The sequence below is a fragment of the Phaethon aethereus genome (assembly GCF_964289735.1).
Source record: "Phaethon aethereus genome assembly, chromosome: 2".
NCBI classification, from domain to species: Eukaryota; Metazoa; Chordata; class Aves; order Phaethontiformes; family Phaethontidae; genus Phaethon; species Phaethon aethereus.
In genome coordinates this window covers 36,508,393-36,529,219 of record NC_138582.1, presented here as the reverse complement: position 1 = coordinate 36,529,219, position 20,827 = coordinate 36,508,393, and the positions used below count along the sequence as shown (strand labels likewise).

Below are 20,827 nucleotides of genomic sequence, written 5' to 3'. Positions count from 1 at the left end.
AGAGAAGTTGCTGCTTTCTATCCTGAGAGAGGAACAGAAATGAAAACAACAACAAAAAAATGAAGATCATCTGTTGTAAAAACTGAGACAGGACATTAGGGCTGGGAAGGTAGCCTATAGTCCATCAGAGACCCAGAGACAGGAAATGCCCACTGATTTTCTGGGAAACCACAGAAACTTCGTTTTAATGTGCTGCTTCAAAGCCCTCCATTGAAGCTTTCACCTCCATCGCAGCATTCTTGTTAGTCTGTTTTAATTTCTTCCCATCGGCCTCCTCAGCAGGGAGATTCTGCTGAGAATGAGATGCAATACTGAGCATTTCTCAGAATGCTTTCACCTTACTTCTACTCACCAGAACAATACAAAAAGTCTCGTAATTCCCTTTACTGTAGCTATTTGAATCTGGAGTCTGTAGGGAACGCTTGGGGTTTTTTTCCTACTTGTTTTTCTCCCTAACCTTGCAATCTGTACCAATGAATTCTTGCAATTTTCAAGGCTAATTCAGAGATTTGTGTTCTGCAAGAGCTCAAAAGACTGGTAAATGTCTTGCTGTAGCCACTTTCTCCTTCTTATTTATCATGGCTTTTTTTGTGAATGTGACAAGTTTATGGAAAATTCTGAAGTGCAGTCCTGTTGCCCAAATACATAACTGGTGGTGTCACTCTGTTGCCTTCAGAGATACAACAATTTGTACAAGTAAATGATCTGGCCTTAGTTTTCCTAAGTTATACTGAAGATCATAAAAAAAAATATCCTGGAGTGCTATCAAAGACTGAGGAAACTCCAATTGAAAAAAGTTCTGCTTGATGTGGGAAGAGAAAAAGATAGACTGAAAAGGGGTAAGATGTTGCTTTTACCGAGGCAAAAAACAACTTCAGAGGTAAGAAAGAAGAAGGGAAATAGCTAATGTCAAGACTCCCAGGGAGCTCTTGTAAATTAAGTATGCTTATTTCACTGGGTCATATAATGAACAAGAACTAACGAAAGGAAAGCTGCTTCCATCATTCCAAGCCCAATGAATTTTAATTTAACTAAGTAAGCCACATTTCTTAACTGTGACCTGCTTTGGAAACGGACTTTTGAATTCAAATTGTTATTTCAGCCATCATCAATGAGTTGGCATCCTTGGACACAAAATGTTAATGAAGGAAGATAAAGGCAATTGCATCAAATTTCAAGATGCAAAAATTGTGATGCTAATAATTTATATTTCAATTATATTCTTCAGGCTTAACCCCCAATCCCTCACTCATTCCTTTTATAATAAAAATTTCCACTGAACTCAAATCCCATTTTCATGACTGTGTCTAGGAGATTTGCTGGAGAAAGGGTTTCAAGCCCAAACTCTTCATCACTAAAAAGACCAAGAACTCTATCATGAATGCTGTCAACAAGTTCTGACAGTGGATTTAATATTGGTCAAAGGGAAAGAGATCTCGGGCTGGGATTCACAAACCTTCGCAAACTCGGGGGGGTGGATGCGAAGGTCACCCACCGTCCTTCACTCAGGAGGCCAGGCGCCAGTTCTGCGGTACTGCACCCATTAGCTGCCTCAGCTAAACAGGAGTGACCAGGAAAGGGTCACGGCACGGCCTGAGCTATGACCGACGCCCGTTTCACAAACCGCGCCCAGTCTGAAGAAGCCAGACTTGCCCCTTTTTGCTCTTCCTGTCAGTGGCTACATCCTTCAGCGCAAGCGGCGAGCAGACGCCGAGGAAAGTACTGTTACCAATCACAGCAGCATGACAACCCACAGCATGTGAGGACGTATGCATCAGACAACGCAGTACAGGGCAGAAGCCGCAAAGGTATGGCTGACTTCAGGCCAGAAGGTCACAGCGTGGGGCAACAGCCCGTATTTGCAAAGCACTACGTAGGGTGCCCAGGCTCGCAGTGAGCTGGAAGGCAGGCACCTAATCTGCACAGGTGTTTATGAAAATCCCAAGAAGCATCTCCCTTTTTAGATGATTTTGCACTTCTAAATGACTTTCTATAAGCATCCACAGTGCCGGTGACAATTCTGAAAATGGTATTTAGGTGCTCTTTAAAGTTTGACCTGCTCCAAGAAATTTGCACTTCCATACAGATCAGACCAAAACTACAGCCCTTTTCTTGAAATTCACTGAGGGTTGAATTTCCCTGAAATTTTCCTCACATATGTATCTCAGTAGTGAGATCCCAGCACCCCTAGACTGATTTCCAAATCCAACCTTCAGCAAAGCAAAACGAGTGTTCATTTTATTTAAAGCCACTGTAGGGAAAGGTTTGAGCTCAGTGTCTACCCTCGTACAAAGTGCAGAAATTTAGTTTAGGCCCACCTCTGCCGCCGGCTGAATGAGAACCATTTAGAAATGCCCAGCAGTAAAACTTTTACATGCATCAATGTATAAACTGGGACAGTCAACTACTAACCAAATGCAGAGGGGGAAAAAAGAAAGTTATGAATAGTGTAACTACTGCAATCAAAGGAATACATCACGTAGAAACTACATCCTGTGTGAGGTTTTATTACGTAGCCACTATGGAGGAAAAGTTAAGATCTCTAAGTCCAGTCAATGCAGCAAACCAAGTATAGCTGGAGCCATGTACCGGGACTGACTGTGGGCACTCAGTCATGGCTCTTTAAATTTTACAGTCTTTGCTTCATGGAAACTCCCAGGGGAATTTCGTACTGGACTACCTGCAACTTGTGTTTTGCCTCAGTAAAAACTGGAGGCTCAAATTATTAATGTGTAAACAGCTTCTCTAAATATTTCCATTTAAACAAACTCTCTGAATAATTTACTGCGTTTAAACAGTCAGCAAAAATAACTGTAACTTTCCTAATCTGGTTACAAAACAATGGTTGAAATACCACATAGTCACTTAAAAACAACAATTTTACCAAAGCTGAATTTTCCTTTAAACAACCTGCAGGCAAAGTCTGAAAAACAATTAACTGGTAGATTGTATTTATAAATATAAAGCAAGCACTAAAAATGCTTTATTCAGAGTTTGTAAAGGCTTGCTTGAAGTATTTGTGTTTAATTATCACTGGTAATTTGAAGCCTGAGCCTTGAAAGTAACCAAGCTAAACACCTGTTTTTCAGTGACACTGAGCTGCTGCTTATCAATTACAAATATATTTAGAATAATAAGCCATAAAACATAAAAATGTAATTTTTTAGTACTTTTCCATACATTGGTCCCAATAACTCTTAATATTAAGGGCTTACAATAAAACATGGCTGAGATCATATACAAACAGTTTAGAAGAATTTAAATTAAATAACCACATTTTAAACACGTCCCCTGCAGCTAAAGAAGTTAAAAAAAAAAAAACATTCAAATAAGCAAATAACATTTTTTTACATTTACAAATGAAACATCATATGAGTATTTATTGATTTTTTTTTAAAAATTCAAAAATACATTGTAAGAGAACAGAATGTATACGTTCTTCAATGAAAGACAAAACTATGATTATCATCCGGACCAGAATACAAATACATGCTAACAATTTAAAAATCATTTTGGGTCATTCAAGAAACATGAATCAAGCTAGCTGTTTGCAAATGTAGTAGTTTCCAACTTCGTAAATATGCCTGAGAAAGTCAACCTGTAAAGAAATTGGCTTTTAAACTCTTAAACACAAAGAGCTTTCTAGGCTGAAATGGTGAAGAGACCTGTGACATGCACCTGACAGGCCACTGAGCCATTTCCCACAGAGATTCTGTTCACTGCTCCACCTCGGCTCAGCCACCCAGCAGTGGCAGAGTTTCACATCGATACCAGCCTTATTCAAGCGAGGTGTTAAAAAGCATGCTAAGATGATGTAAAACCATCAGTTACATACACAGCGGATAGAGGTTAATAATTGAGATTCTCTACCAAACTCCTTCGTTTGTATCAGGGCCAAGTAAAAAGTAGTAGTCTAGTTTACGGATGAAAAGGATTATATTTTGGGGCTCAAGGTAAGACCCTTTAAAAACAATTTCTACATAAGCATCTAGAATCAAAGCATGAAAAAAACCAGGACAAACACAACTGATCATTTTACAGTACACCACATACTGTAGGCAAGTAGGAATCAAAACAGTAACATAAATTGTGCATCAGTTCTAAGAAAATAAAGTGTTACTAGTAGACACAAGCAATCTGACAAGATGTGAAAGCGAGCAGTGAAAACTTCATGGATTGAATTTCTTTTCATCGGAATTCATCTGTTTCTACTGCAGGCAGGTAACAAATGGAACTCAGGAAAACTGAATTCCTATTAGCAGCTTAACTCTACTACGGTGAGGCTTAGGCTTTCACCGTTTCTTGCATTAACAGACATTCAAACTAATGAATCAAAAATTAAGTTTTAAAAATGAAGACCAAAAGAAAGCTGAATGTACATTTTAGACAGAAACAGCATTAGATCAAATCTACAACTGGTGGTATCTGATGTACGCAAATGCAATTTAACTATGCTGCTTATGCCAACAGAACATCCAACACTATTTCTTGAATTCTAGCAGCCTCTTTTAAATCACTTCCAACAACTGCACACTTTGTTAATTACATGGGCTTTGATGAAAAAAAATCATTATCAAGCATGCAAAAATTCTAACAGAAACCTCCCATTTCCAGAATTCAGTTACATGATCAAATTACATACGCTAGAACATACGAAACCAACTTTTCAAATGAAACAAATTCACAACTCTGAAAAGAAAACAAAACAAAACATTAACCTACGACAGGAAAAAAAAATACGGCTACATAGCTTGTCCCATCCTCCGATGGTGCAACACAGAAAAATGAGTTACTATCCATATATGTGTGTAAATTTGCATGTAAATGTGATCAGGAAGAGGCTTCTTTTTCCCATCTTCCACACTGCAGAAATGACTGGATGTACTACAGAGGCTGTCACTGTCCTATGAAATGTAGGGTATTTGCCATTGCTGGATACAGGTCACCAGTGCTGAAGGACTCACGTGCTGACCCAGCGCAGTACATCTTACATTCTCTAGAATTGACTGTGATGTCGAAAACATTCTGCATTGCTCTGACACCAGGTCTGCTCCTAGGCTGCACCTTCCGATCAAAAGTTTGTTCTACAGGTTACAACTAAGAGGTGCAGGGTGGGAAGCAGAGTAATGGCTTTAATGACCTGGCCCAGAAGACAAATGCAAAGTTAAGGTGGTGCGTCAGTACCTTCTGGATTAGAGTCACAGAGAGAAACCAACGCCAGCCCAGTGTGTAAAGCTTCTAATGCCAAGAGGTGAAGAGTCTCAAAGAAGTGCAAGTAAAAAGCATAATTTAAGCTTGCAATTATTTAAGGAGAATAAACAAAGGAGAGAAGGATAGCCTGCAGTAAGATGAACGGAAGAAAGGAACAAAAAAGAGAAGGAGGGACATGTATATTGGTGCAGGATTGCATCTCCTGGACCCAGAAACTGCCTTGGACACCAGCTAATTTTACAAGATAAGTTACATGCGTGCCCACATTCAAGAGGGCAAGAGTGAAACCTTGATGGCAATGCTATGATTCTGGCTGAAGAGCTTCATTTTCCCCCTCCCATACCTGAAAGCCTTGAATCCTTGCCAAATACTCCAGCTGTTTTGAAGGCTGCACTGCAGAACAGGGGGAAGTAGGAGATATTCCTTTTAGACCTATGGCTTCGGCAGTTGGGGACGTTCCGTTCATGAGAAGTTCCCTGGCAATCGTAGCTGTGCTATTTGTTGTAGGAGATATGCTGAAGAAAGAGCTAGAAGTCTGGCTCATTTCTTTGGATGACAAATAGCTTACAGTGGTACCAGGGGCTGATTTGTTGCGGCTTGCTTCCATCTCTTGATAAACGTCAGGAGAGAGATGGAGTATTCCCTTTGGTGCTGAAAGGAAAAGCAAAGATCGTTCTCATTACTCTAGAATGGGTTTGACATGTAGACTCTTTTCATTACCCTACTTTGCAGTGGAAAACGAAGTAAGCATTTGAAAGCAGTATCCTTTTTTCCACAGTAACTATAAATGAAATTGCATAATTTATTTAGAAACAAAGCAGATCGGAAGTGCCCCTCATCTTCCTCTTCCCCCACTCTTTTTAAGAAGGTACAACCTGGACTTTAAAACTGTGGCTAGCACAGAATACACAACATGATCAAATAAGGTTTGGAGATCTACAAACCACGAGGAACAGCTGCTACTTCAAAACAGTAGCATGATCGTTATTTCACTACAATTTTCTGCCTCCCACCTGATACAATAATTTAGGCTGCTGTTTCACTAATAATTTATACTAGCCTACATCAGCACTGTCACCATCAGAAGTAGCTCTTTTCTCTCCCACCTACAGCTGCTGTTTGTACCCTCCAGCTCCCCTATTCCTTGTGCCAGCTCCAGCACCAGGACCACGCAGTGATGCTCGTGACGACGAGGCAAAAGGGCAGGATGGCTTCTTGGGGTAGACCACACTACCTCAAGTGCTGGCTTACAGTGTTTGCTGAATTACAACAGCAGCCTGTGCTTAAATAACCTTAAATTGCCCTGCAGCCACATCGTTACTGTGTTAATGACTCCCGTGTGACTGACTGCTCTTCAATGAAGAGGAATTGTTTTTTTTATTATTTAGCTGCATCCTATAGTTCGCAGATAGCTACTTGCCTTGAGCAATATTCATACTGAACAAGGAAGGCATGTATGTGTCATTAATATCAACAGGAGTTAGGGCAAACATTAAAAAGATTTAAATTTATTAATGTGAATTATGTTATATATTTCTAGTGACATGTAGATTAGGGATAATTTGTCTACATTTTGAAATTTTTAGTATATTTTTAGAAAATAGCTCAACCCTAAACCTGCTTGAAAACAGGAGTACATACTTGATCAGTTTTGGTGATATTCCTGTGCATGGAAATGTGTAGAATTAAGGCTGAAGTTTGCTAGTTTTAATATACAGTAAAGCAGTTGTTGGAAACATGAGTACCCAGTTTGCTGATATAAGAAGAAAACCTCTTTCTTATTATTAAGAAGTTGAAAAATGAGCTTGAAATGTATAATTTCATATTAATAGCATACTTTAATCTTCTAACATATATCTGAAAACAACATTGGTGAACCTGAGCCATATGGCATTTCGTTTTAGGGATGATAAAACTGTTTGTTAACTGATTTAGTAATCCCAAGAGAAATCAAAGGGTTCAATGCTTAATTCATTTGCCGTACATATTAAATACATCTCAGAATGTAGAATAAATTCAAAGAGCAGAAGAAAATTAATTTCCAGTTTCCTAGAAAGGATTCCACTAATCCTAGTAGTACAAGTAGTATTTTTAAATAAAATGTCTACCACAAGGAGAAGATTCAAAAAATATTACCGGTAATTAGTATCTTCATTTTCAGCTACATGGTGAAAATTGAATTTCCTCACTGCTGACTCAGCAAACTGCTTACAGGTGAATCTTTTAATCGATTTACTCACACATTTGGCTTTTAAATTAATATTGCTTTCAGAGAGTTAGAACATCAGCTTACACCGTTCACAAAAGCGTATCTGTTACTCACCTGATTGCTCTCCCCTTTACCTTCATGGGGATGTGGAGCCTGGTTGGACCCTGAACTCTAATGCCAGAGGTGTTTTACTCAGTCTTGTCAACTGGTCCAAAGCCAGTTCATCCTGCACTGAACTCTAGAGCTAAGCACAAATTCAAGACAATGCTACTGGGAAAGATGGAGGACAGGGTCCCTAAAACTTCTTTTCCTCCATTTAGGACAATGGTTAGAATACAACCTTATGGATAACAACAAGCGTGTAAACACACAGCATTATTTTTATAGTGCATAATTGCCATTACAGAGTGATTTGTAGCCTTTTTCTGATGCTATAACCTCCAAGGTCTATCACTGCTCATATTTTAAAGTAGTCTTATACAAGAGAGAACATGAATGAAAATTAAAATAGATAATAAAGATATTGATAGGTTAACAAAACCAACAGCAACAATAATACCGAGTGGCAGGTGTTTACTACCTCTTAAGACCTGACCACTGTAAATCTGGTTTCCTACAAATAAGTGAGTAACAAAAAAGTGAACAATAAGTAAAAGAATCTCCTTGTTTAGAACTAATAGGATATTAGCCCCCCCCAACAAATTTTAGAATAAGACAGTACAATGTTAACTTTTTCAAAGTTTAAAGAAGTTTAAAACCAAGTCCAGTGCTGCAGATGTCTGTTCCATTGATGTAATATTACTTAAAACAAACATTTTACATGCTTTCTCAGCCTTTTCACTGTTTTTACATGATCCACCCAAATATCTAACTGCTGTCTGGAACAATGGTTTGGAATACTTCCAGATTACTAAGCTTTCTAAATGTTAAAATAACTAATATGCAGCATATGATGAATAAAAAGATATTGAGCAGCGTATAGCAAATGCTCCTAAAGTACTGACTTTACTCTAATGGTGATGTTAAATTAATAATAGTACTTTTACACTTATGCAACACCTTTCTGCTAAAGACTTCAAAGTGCTTTATAAGCAATAATTAATTTAAATCATACATTGGCTCTGAGAGGCAGATATTAAATTACCATCATTGATTATCTCTGGAAACAAAGTAATGCAATATTCTAGACATTACATTAACATAGTTGCAAGCTATTAACTTTTTATATTCAGGGCCTATGTTTCATAAAAGCTCGGTCTCTTTGAAAACTTTGAAATCAAGCATATATTGTAATTCGTTATCTATTTTTAATATAATATTGAGGATTTAAAAAATATCCTTCCTCACTGTTGCATGCTTACTTCAACACTGTTGAATTGTAGAAGAATGTATATATATAACATATACTAACATACATACATATATATAACAAGGTATATAACTTCACCATACTCCAAAGGTAGCACTGTAATTATTAGGAGTCGCAAGATCTACAATACTACAATCTAGACCAATAACATTGCACCTTCTGCTGGACATTAACTTAAAGGTACGTTCATGAAACATGTTAAAATAATCTCCATTTGTATTACTTAAACCTGTGGGCACACGTGCTATGAAAATATGCAGGCTAGCTATGCAGTATAATCACTAATATTTGAAAAACATGTCTTATTCATCCTTGGAGGTAATTGTTAGCAGTCTCACAATCATCTGAAAACTCCACACCAAAGACCTCTCTTACCTATGAATAAATTTCTTGATCTTCCATTGTCTACTTTTGCTGTCACGTACTAGACAACTGCAAAACAGTGTAGACTCCAAGGCACGATTAAGATACAAAATGGCCCAACTATCCTTCACAAGCCTTCCCTTTGAAGTGTAATCTTGGTGCTTTGATTCCACTTCTTTTCATAGTAGCAGTAGTAGAGACAGTCTCCAAAAGATCTGTTGGGGTTGTGTAATTTTTATCCCTAACCCCGTCTCTTTAGGGTCCTCTTGGCTGGGAAGAACAGGGGACCTTTCTACAAAAGGGTGCCCCACTGTCTGGACCTTCACTCCTTCTGGAGTTCATGGAAGAAAAAACTAACCATCGGAGGGACTTTCTGCATGGGGAGTGGGGTGAGGAAGAAGAATGACTGACAATATCACCAAATGAGCCTCAATGTAATAAGACTCCTCAAAAATGGAATACGGGGACAGTGACAAGTTACCCCACAGCAGTGGGCTAGTTAAGAAAAGTTGCCTGCACACTCACAGGTATCAGTGTCTACACTGGTACCACTGGTGTCCCATTTTCAGTTTTCTGTTTCTGTCAGGAAGATCAGAAAACATGAAAAGCTGAAATTTTATTTTATCATTCAATTCTAAAAGATGACGTACAGAATCAGGCTTGTATTGTCAGTCCACATATATATATATCTCAGTGCTAATTTTCTCTCTTTTCTACTTGATCAAAGCTGTAGGGATACTCTACCTCTGCCTTCACTCAATGACTTCTCCTGGTTTGAGGTCAATCATTGACTTTTCGTGTTTATAGACACTCAGTATACTTGGTCTAAACCACAGTTTTATTTTTCTTGGAGAACTACAATTTTCTCCCTAGGCTCTCACCTGTCCTACAGGAAAGCTACACTTGTTGGTGCATCAGAAGCAGTGTCAGATGGTGTATAACTTCCCCCAACACCCCTGAAGAGCACATGCTCTTCCTTGCACTAGAACCAGTGATATGGGGCACCAGCATGGAGTGCTTTCATGTCTTGTGTAATGATACGAAGTAAACCATGATGTAATTTTGCATATGACATGCTCATAAATCAAGTTTAACACCCTGATATTTGAAATAACCCATTGCTGGATGAAGAGAAGATTGTTCGTACAGAGATAATCAGTATTTTTGGAACTGAATAAAATACTCTATAGATAATAATCAAAAAGCTTTCTTTCAGATTATGCTACTTGTATTCATATTGAATAAAGCCTTCTTATATTGTGCTGCTTAAAAGTACGTGGCAAAATCTTGTAGGAAGATTAAGCAGGAAAAGTTAGACCCACATCTAATCCTGACTTCATTATTACGAAAGTTAAAATGGACAAAAACCTAAGAGGCATGGAGGGCTTTCACATGCAATAATTCCTCCACAGAGCTGGCAGGTTCTCAACATGCCCTAGAATATGGCCTATTACAAACCCACTGAGAGAAAAAAAGAGAATTTACAAAACCAAATAACTATTTCAATAACAAGACTGAAAAATGTAAATATTATCAGAAAAATAAATTACCATTTTATACTCCACTCACTGTCAAAGCCTATTTATATACTAGAATATTTTCAAATTTTGTTTTATTACCTCAGTAGGAACTCAGAAAATGTCAGTCAAACAATTGAATAGGCAAACAGTATGGCCATTATGTCCTCAGTAATAGCCTACACACAATCTTGGCTTGAAATACCAAGATGCAATCATTACCTACTTAACACAGCTATCTGTGGTATTTCTAAGTCACCAGCTACTGCAATATTCAGACATGAAAAAATGTTTTGTCATTACACAATGTCCTTCAATCAAAAGATCTCGTCTACATGACCTTAAACAAACTGATGTTATATAAAGTCACTCATTAAAATGTTAGTTTATTTAACCTTAAAATAACCATGACTGAAATAAATACTATTTAGTTCTTCATGAAGTGAGGTCTTAATTTCATCTAGAGGAACATTTTCTGTACAGCCAAAAAGGAAACTGCAGTGTGGCAGGAGACTTAAATATTTTTTAAAATTTCTGTAACATTTGGTGTTTAACTCATGTGAGGGAAATCCTTTGAAATCTCCCACAGCTTTAGTCCTGCTTGAGAACATAAGATTTTGGTAAAAATAAGACTTAGTGCTTGCAGTGGGGAATTTCTGCAGGATCTTCTATGAAGTATTCCCACAGAATATTGGAATGCCTACACCATTATTTTTACATGGTCATTTCTGCATCATAGGTTTCCAACAATATATCAGTGTACCAGATAACTGAAGATAAAGATGAAGCAGGTTCTGAAAAGAACAATCTAAATGCAGAAGAAAGGGTAGTATTCTTATCAGTAAAGAGGACCAGCAAATTTGGAACAGGAGCAAGTCAAGTTAGTGAGCTGGCAGATCAAGGTGCTTGCAAAAGCTGCAAGAAAGTGATTTTTTAGGGGGTAAAGCAATTAGGAGAGTGCCTAAGTGCAACCGGAGGTGACCTGTGCAGGCAAGACTATTCATTAACAGATTAAGAGGGGAATGAGAATTGTGATGATGAAAACAAAGGCATGACCCACACGTAGAAGAGATGAAAGAATGAGCAAGTCTACTAGACAAGGATAGAGAGGTTGCTGAAGCTAAGAAGGTCAAGGGGGACAGCAACAAGCACAGCATAGGTATGAGTGAAGATGAAATCAGAGGAGGAGAAAGCGGTGGGGAAGTGGAAGTCGTAGGGATAAGATGTTTAATGTAAAGGAAAGGGGATGGAGGAGAGAATGGAGAATTAAGTCTTGGTTCTGACAGCAATAAAGCCCCAGTTCAAGCAATTCAATCCTTCAAAAGCATTATTATCCCAGACTAAGGGTGAGGTACATGGTGGGTTCCAGGTTGGGGGGAAGAGAGTAGGAAAAGGAGAAAAGTCTTCAGAAAAGTGAAAGTATTTAGAGAAACACAGTATTGAGTTTAATTGTGTGATAACATTTGCTTGGCTGAAGACAGAAATCCAAATGCAGATAATTTGCAGAATTACATTATTAAATCTGAATTTGAGATTTAACATCAAAAAAGAGCTCTGTGTTGCTATTTCACATGCAGTTTTTTTCAAAAGGGGAAACGTGGGGAAAGGAGGATGACCAATTGCAGCTGTGGTCTTACACACCTGAGTTGTGCCCAAATTGCACTTACACACAAAACCACTAATTTGAATCATGCTACTAGTTCTCAAAACAGCACGAAAAAATACCTGCCTAACCTTCTCTGTTTTGTTAATATGGGATGTTCTTTAATATTAGGTGTTTTAGAAGTTTTTTCAAGTATTTAAAAAAATATGCAAGTTACATTTAATTGGTATTATTCTGGATAAATTATTATTTCATTCTCATTGCTAGATGAAACTGAAACACATTAATTACTAATAAGGCCAAATATAGCATAGCTTTCCTAGCTTCAATAACTCAGGGAAGAAACAGAACTGGACCGATCTGCTCTGCTTCTAAGTTTAATTTTTCAATGTCTTCAGTTAGAAAGAAAATCTAGTTATCTCAGACCCTTGCTAGAAGATGGGATGAATCCTTTTTTTAAACAAAACAACTAGCACATCAACTCAGCAGCTACAGAGGCAAGGTGTTAAACATAATCAACTGCTGTAAGAGACTCTAGCCAAGGTCATGAGACATACAGAGTGTAGACAAGTGGCTCAGCTGATGGAACTGCTCCCTGAAACACACAGCGGTGGTATAATGTTCACCTGATCCTATGTTTGCTAAAAAAGCCCACAAAACAAAAAATCCCAAACTAAACAGATGAAAACCTACTGTTCTATGGCCTCTGCTTCACCAAATAAGTGGTGGTGTCAACCCCTCCTACTGTGGTTTCTATTCAGAACGACAAATAATTCAACAAACGTTTAGTGATGTATCAATCTTACTCCTCGCAAGAGCATATTATAATTGATGAAGTTTAGTAAGTTTGGAAGCAATTCAAAAGTGAAGTCCAATGAAACAGCAGTACTTAGTGAGCAAAAATGCACACAGTCCACTGCAAATCACCTTTGAAAAACACCCAAAAGAATTACATATTTAAGCAAAATATAACACACATAAATTCCAGTTAAAAATGTCTGTAATACAAAACAAAAACTTTATTCCCAAACTGCAGACTTCAGTTACTGTTCATGTAAATTCAGGCATATTACATTATCTACTGCAAATCTTCACCAAAATCCACAGTGGCAAAAAACCCAAACATGTAGAGGGCTATAGAAAAAAAGTCTTTATAAAACTAGTGAGGGCCAGAACTCAGAAAATTCACATAAATTTTGTTTCCTCCAAAGTGAAGATGTACTAGTATGCAAAATTTCATAAATACATGATCTATTTTGCATTTATTTTCTCCCAAAAAATGGATAAAGAAACATCTAAGTAAGAATTTGAAAGCAACCTTACAGTTGGGGCTTACAATAACACCATACATTTTCATATTTTTATATTTCTTATATTCTTAATCTCTTATTATTAAAGTAGGTTTTTGAAAATACTAAAATACATGTTATTTATGGAAAAATGCTCAGATTTCCTCATCACAGATTTAAGAAACTCTTCTGAATATCTATTTGCTTTTCTCTCATTGCCTTTTTTTTTACTGAGAACAATTGTATGAGATCAAGTATCTTTGTTCCTTAGGAGATCATCTACTCCTGCGGCTCATTTACCATCTGAAATCATAATCATCTGTTGGTGACAATCTAATCATCTTCACAGTAACTAATTGTGATGTCACAAACAAATGATTATGATTTCAGGTGGTGAACAAACAGCAGGAGCAGATGTACTCTGAAGAACAAAGACTGTAAAGTCATGCACGAATCCCGAGTAATAAAATGTTAGGCAAGAAAAACAAAGAGCCTGTCCTTTACAGAGGTAGGATTGCTCTGAATGTATTTCTTTTTATTATTAGTTTTTTGATACTTACTTTGTGACTCCCAAAATTGCTGGAAATAGATAAAAGAAAACTATACTATGGAAAATTGAAGGTGGGGATCATATAAAAACAGTTAGGGTAATTTCTTCCTTGTTATAATTATATAATTAAAAAAACACTTACTTTTTCATTTTATTTTTATCTATTTTTGTTCTTCATAGCTCATCTGCAGCTTCTCTTAGAACACACACTGTATGATGTTTGTGATTACCCCATCCAGAAATATAAAACCAGACATGGTCCCAAGAAAATGCACTTTGCATTGGGATTGTTTATTTGTTTAATTTTCTTTTTGTTGATAACTGCTTAAGTCAAATTCAGAGAGATAAATGAGCATTCTGTTGACAGTAAACATATCCTGTACGGGCTGAAAATGCTTATGTTCTGCCCACAGTGTCTCAAACTCTCTTCCAGAAGCATCAGGGAAAAAAACTCACTCAACATTCTTGTTATTTCATGTGTGAAAAATGCCTAAGATATCCCAAGCCAAGAAAGAAATAGCTTCTTGTTTCATCTTTAAGGTTGTGAAATGAAGAGGAAAGGTAAAGAAGTAAACCTGAGGGAAGAAGTTCTGCCAGTGAGTAGGAGGAACAGAAGTGAAGTTTGCCGCAAGGATAGCTGCAGAAGTAACATGATAGAGGGGAACAGGAGAAGTTCATTTTCAAGGATATTTAATAGGGAATACTAAAAATGCATTGAGTGTGACTATGTAGGAAGATACGGACTGTAGGGTATTTCTCAGCAAAAACAAACTACAAAATAAAGGTACAAGGAAATCTGTTCTTCAACTCTACTAAAATATAAAACTGTTATGATTTTTGTTTTTGTTGTACTAAAGTATACAGCTTCACTTTACTATTCAAGTTTTATTTCACACAGTTTCAGATGGAAACACAGTGCATTACGCACACAAAGAAACAGTATCCGACTGCAAAAGGAAGCTGATGCACAATACATTGTCCTGACTGGACACAATTGTTTTCCTGGAATAAAATTACTGGAAACCTGAATAAGGGCTGCCAAATGGTAGCTGTAGCAATCTCAGAGCCTCAGATTTTCAAGACAACTGAAAGTTACACTTTAGGGTAACAACAAATGCAAACTCTACATTTCTCTTATAAGCAAGGATATAGAAGGGAGGAAGCTGCTCCATTTGCCCCTTTAAAACTTCCTACAATAATGCTGACACTGCAAGAGTAGGTTCACCTACCAACAACTGTTGTTCTTAAATATGAACTAGCATATTCATACCTGAAAGGACGTGACATTTTTGATCTCAAAAAGTGGAACTTGTTTGGAACTGCCTTAAAAACTTCCTGCACTTCACAGGTGCATGAGAGGTCATGCATGCAAGAGATTTCTTTTATTCAAAAGGAGAAGACACTTCAAATTTCCTCATTTCTCCTTGACTACAAACCTCTGACGCTATCTTGGACTCTGGGGAAGATCAACGGGTGTGCACAGGGAAAACTCTTATTAATACGAGTTCTTTTTCAGGATTTTTAATGCATTCCCTGTGTGGGAAACTAACACATAATCTTCTACCAGAAGCAGAGCAGGCAAAGTGCTCATAGGCAACCATGTGCTGGCAGACTACACCCCCGCTAAATATCAGTGCAGCATTTCAACAAGTAATCATGTCTATGGAAAATGGGTGAGAAATAACAAGTGATACTGCGTAGATCTCCTCCAAATGCAGCAAACCCCTGACCTCGGCCACCTCCTGAAAAAGAGGCCTCTTCAGAGAGCCATTCAGTTGGAAGGTATCAACTGAACTTACTGGTTACCTAAATAACATGCAAAAATGTTCTATACATCTTCTATCCAGGAATCTGCGGTTCCTTCCAATACATTACAAATAAATGGTGTGATATTTATACGTTAGAAGATCTACAGTATAGTAACTACTACAGGGGTTTCTATATAAAAAATATACTTTAATAAGAGTGCCAATCGATACAGCAGATTCATAATTCTATCAGAAAGGCCATTTTAGTTTAGAAATACCAAGAGAGGTTTCAATGAGAAACTGAAAAAGGAGACCTTTTAGCAATTTATTCAGCCAGAGGTGATATCACATTAACACATTTAAGGAAGAAAAACGCATTTCTAGGTCTTCCATGAATCCTCGGTGAGACTGTAAGGTGAAGAAAGACTGGCCTGTCCTCTATATAACTGTAACAGATTCATTCTCCTTTTATGCCTTCACATGGAAATCACAGTCAAGCTGTAAATTTTAAAGAAAATACCCTAGAAGAGAAAGGCCCTTTATGAGGTGAAAAGTTAAAAACTCAGTAAAAAAAATATGCCTGTTGATAGCATTTTGGGTTCAAACCCTTCCTATTTTGTAAAAGGATAGCACAGTCCCTCTGAAATAAAAAATGATACACATCAGCTGATTATTATTAATGTTGCCTCTAGATTGAAATCCTCAAAAAAGGAGTTAAGGGATGAAGCCCAGTGGTCTCTGAACAGCACTGTCAGAAACAAATGCTCTATGTCTATTGACATGACAGCTACATCTCCTTCGATTTCCAATTTACTTGGAGGTCAGAAGAATGGAAATGAAGGTGTCTAGAAACATCTTTCACGCATTAGAAAAGCATCCCAGAATGAAAACCTGTTTTTGTACCATAGCCTGTGGAGGCTGCAAAAAGGTCTGTGAGCAGGTCAATATGTGTAAAATAAGTTCTTTGGTCAGCACAGGTTTAAAATATAATTTTTGTTGATCTTGTCTCCTGTTGAGTGAGTTTTGTCTATGTGTTCTCCTTCTAGATTTGGATTTATATGTCAAAGTTTTCTTGCTAGATGAAGCCTAGGAAAGGGATTGTTTTTTCTTGTTGGTGTAGTAGATGGTTGTGATGTCACTATAAATATCTTTGCTACAAGACACTGCAAGGAGAGAAAAACTAGAGGTCTTATTCTTAGAGGCCATGTTCCTAGAGATTTTGACAATGCAAACAGTAATTATCTAGAAGTATTGATGGGGATTGATGTTAGGGCTGGAAAGAAGCAATTAATAACAAGTCTTAGATCATGTAGAATCCTTCCTTCCAGGGAAATACAATGGCATGTGCTGAATCCAAGATCACTTTAAATACTAGCAAACTTTTGTCTAAGTTGAAGTACGAATTATTCCCCAGGTCTAGTGACTGGGAAGACCACATATATACTGGAACACTACTGAACCCCCTTAAAACCTGCTTTTAGGACCATGGCCTTCAGACAGATAAAGGCAAAAAAATAAAAGGTAGCTCATGTCTCTGTCAGTCTCTAGTACAATCCTTAGTTGAGGAAGATAATGTTTGGGACTCTTAAGAAGTTCAAAAGCCAACACAGTTCTAGAGAAGAATCCAGGGCTTATGGAAAAGTGAAGGAAGTATTTATATTATCTTTATCACTCTAAACAGCAAAAAAATAGTTATAAAGTCACAAAGGTATGTCCTGTTCATTATCTATTGCTATGCAACTGATGTCAGTCTTCATCAACAAGGTCTCTCAGGCCTTTGTGACTGTAGACAAGGCTCAGAGAAGACAGAAAATACCAGTAGCAGAACGTGATCAGCATCAGGGACCTCTTGAAAAATATTCAGCCCATACAAGTCCACAGGACCAAATCTTAGTGTGCTGAGTCAACCGGCTTATGCCACTGTGAGGCCACCCTCCATTATCTTCAAAAAGTCATGGAGATCAGGAGAGGTCTCCAATGCCTGGAGAAAGACACCATCATCATCATCATCATCATCGTCACCATCAAAAAAAGCAGGCTGGTCAGCCTCACTTCAGTCCCTGAGAAAACCATGCAGTAAGTCCTCTTAGAGCCATTTGTGGGCACACAGAGGGGAAAAAAAGCCTGTGGGAACAATCAGCATGAACTTACCAAGGATAAAACCAGCCTCAACAACCTGATTGCCTTTTATGATAAAATGACTGGATTTATGAATGGAGACCGGTGGATGTCATTTACCTTGGCTTTAGCAAGGCTTTTGACATCATGTCTCCCACAGCATCCTTGTATCCAAGCTGTGATGTCAGCGTCTAGGTAGATGAATTACTAGATGATGAAAATCTGTTTGGATGAATACACTTAGAGGACAGTGGTAGCCTTTGGGGGACCTAATAGCAGCCTTCAAATACCTAATAAAGGGTTACCAGAAAGATGGAGCCAGGCATATTTCCGAGGTATGTAGCAGAGGAACAGGAAATGATAGTCATAAACAAACAGGAGATGTTCCGACTGGGATAAAAGGAAAAAAAGTTCACTGTGAAGATAATTAAGCATTAAAACAGGCTGCCCAGAGAAGCTATGGAATCTCTCTCTTTGGAGAACTGGAAAAAAGACATAAGCAATCCTACCTGAACTCTGTATTGAAGCTGCTTTGAGCAGGCAGTTTAGATGACCTCCTAAAATCCCTAACAACCTGAAGGATTCAATGAGTAAATACAAATTTCCTTGTTCCTGCACTCATTCATACCTATACTCACACAGAAAACACTCAAGAGTTAATTCATCCAATTGCAATAAAAACCCTAAAATATTTGATGAAAGCAGTTCAACTGTCTCAAATAATCCAAATCCTACAGAGACAAAGAGAAGTAAGTATAAATATAAGTTTAGAAAGCAACACTTACTGTTACTTGTTGGCTCAGGAAACCCAACATTCTGTCCGTTCCAACTCTTGTTTTCTCCAAGCTGAAACAGGTTGAAAAAGACAAATAAGTAAAGAGCAAATTACTCCTTAAACAGAACATTCATGTTTATAAATGGAAAAATTCTAAAAAGGAAGACTTGGGTTTGCCACATCTGCTCACAAATCTTCGCTAACACATCTTAATTTTTGTCTAAAATAGGTTATTTGAGGAATGTACCCTTCATGAATAAACATTAACAACTATTGCTTAACACTGAAATATAAATGTTTCACCAAGGATTAGGCTCAACTCAATATGTTACCAAATCAGACTTAAAATCAAATGTTTTAAGCAGCTCTCAACTGAAAACATACACAGACAACAGAGAAATTACATTCTAAAACAAGAAGATCCTAATATCTGCCTGTGAAAGAATGCATAAACACTACAAAGTACTTTGAGTGTAATTTCAAAATATTTACTTGCTAGGAATCCATTTAGTTACTGAAATGGAAGCAAAAAAATTTTGCCATTTTCCATTATTTTTATATATAGACTTTTTTAAGGAAGCTAATTGTCTTCAAATTAGTTTTAGTATGTTTAGCACCAGGTATTATTCTGACACAGAAAAGGGGAGCAATTAACGCAGAAGTGCAAAATAAGGCCATTCCCGAAGTCTACACAGTAAGTAATACGGCAGTGTTCTAGATTTCCATGTAAATGTGGATAAATTAAGTCCAAGCTTCCTCATGAACTAGGACAATCAGCTCAATGAATGTGAAACAAATGATCCTCTTCCGATTTCACTGGGATTTTGTATGCAAACAGAAAACCTCACAGCAAAGCAGTCTATATGCCATGAAAAAGTTGTAATAATTTGCTCTGGAAGACACTGTTGATTGGAAAGCAGACGAGACATGAAGGACCATCAGCCAGCTGAAATTTGCCTCTGCATCTCAGAGGTTGCGTTAAGGCTGTTTAGATTACTATCATGTTGTAATGCGGACTACTAAATGATATGTTTTCCTTGGGAAAGGGGAGGGAAGGGCACACTATGTAAAGAAGCTATTCCAGTGATTGTTTCCCCGCCTTTCCTCATCATGTACATACCAGTGTGTTTACAGCCTAGGCAACGTGCAATAAAAATGGGAAATATTTAGTGGAAAAGAAGGATAGGTATTAGAGCTGGCTCTCAAACTGGTCACTTATCTCTGTGAACTTCTATTTCACATAACTCCTTTTATTTTTATTATGAAGCAGATCATATATATATTGGAAAACATGGAAAATTATAGTTCTTTAAATGAATATGCAATAATGAAATCTATAGGTATGTTTGTATTTACTGCTGTCTGTTACAGGTTTTGTCATGAATCCATACTGTGCATCCGTAACAGGATAGAAAAACCAGCACAAGCACGCTGCTAAAATATGAGAAGGACATTTCCAACTCTCTTTATTCCTCTCTTTTTACTGTTTTTTAACTTGATCATGATGGGGAATTTAACAAGAATTCATCTATCAGTAAGTTATCCTTATTGCTGTCTCACATGAATGCAATCTACTCTGCTTTTCTTCTCTCTGAGAAAATAAAAGTGGCAAGAAGAAACAAAAAGATGGAAACATGGAGAAAAAATGAAGACATTACAACTCTCCATTATCATCCATACAGCTAAAATTCTGATAGCTGCAAAAAGTCTCTGTATTGGGTCTGGCTGAGATGGAGTGAACTTTCCCCACAGCAGCCCTCATAGTGCCGTGCTCTGTACTGGTAGCTAGAAAGGTGTGGATGACACACCAGTGTTTTGGCTACTGCTTAGCAGTGCTCCCACAGCATCCAGGCTGCCTCTCCAACATTTCCCCGTCACCAGTAAGCTGGGGTGGGCAAGATCTTGGGAGGGGACACAGCCAGGACAGCTGACACAAACTGGCCAAAGGGATATCCCATACCATATGACATCAGCTCAACTATAAAAGTTAAGAGAAAGGAGGAGGAGGAGGAGTTAGGGGGTGTTTGTCTTCCGGAGCAACCACTACACATACTGAAGCCCTACTTCCCGGGAAA

The 20,827-nt window shown here is 37.7% G+C and overlaps 1 protein-coding gene across 3 annotated transcripts in view; it reads right to left on the bottom strand.

Moving 5' to 3' along the window:
* Window positions 1-20,827, bottom strand: part of STAU2 (staufen double-stranded RNA binding protein 2) — a gene marked incomplete at its 3' end in the record, with an annotated part of 153,581 nt that overhangs the window by 74,083 nt on the left and 58,671 nt on the right. For all 3 annotated transcript variants that reach the window (XM_081996757.1, XM_081996758.1, XM_081996759.1), the window contains exons 10-11: window positions 18,763-18,823; window positions 5,555-5,862 (exon numbers count right to left, since the gene is read on the bottom strand). In XM_081996757.1, the coding sequence (XP_081852883.1) occupies window positions 5,555-5,862; window positions 18,763-18,823 (369 nt within the window). The remainder of the gene's footprint in view (window positions 1-5,554; window positions 5,863-18,762; window positions 18,824-20,827) is intronic.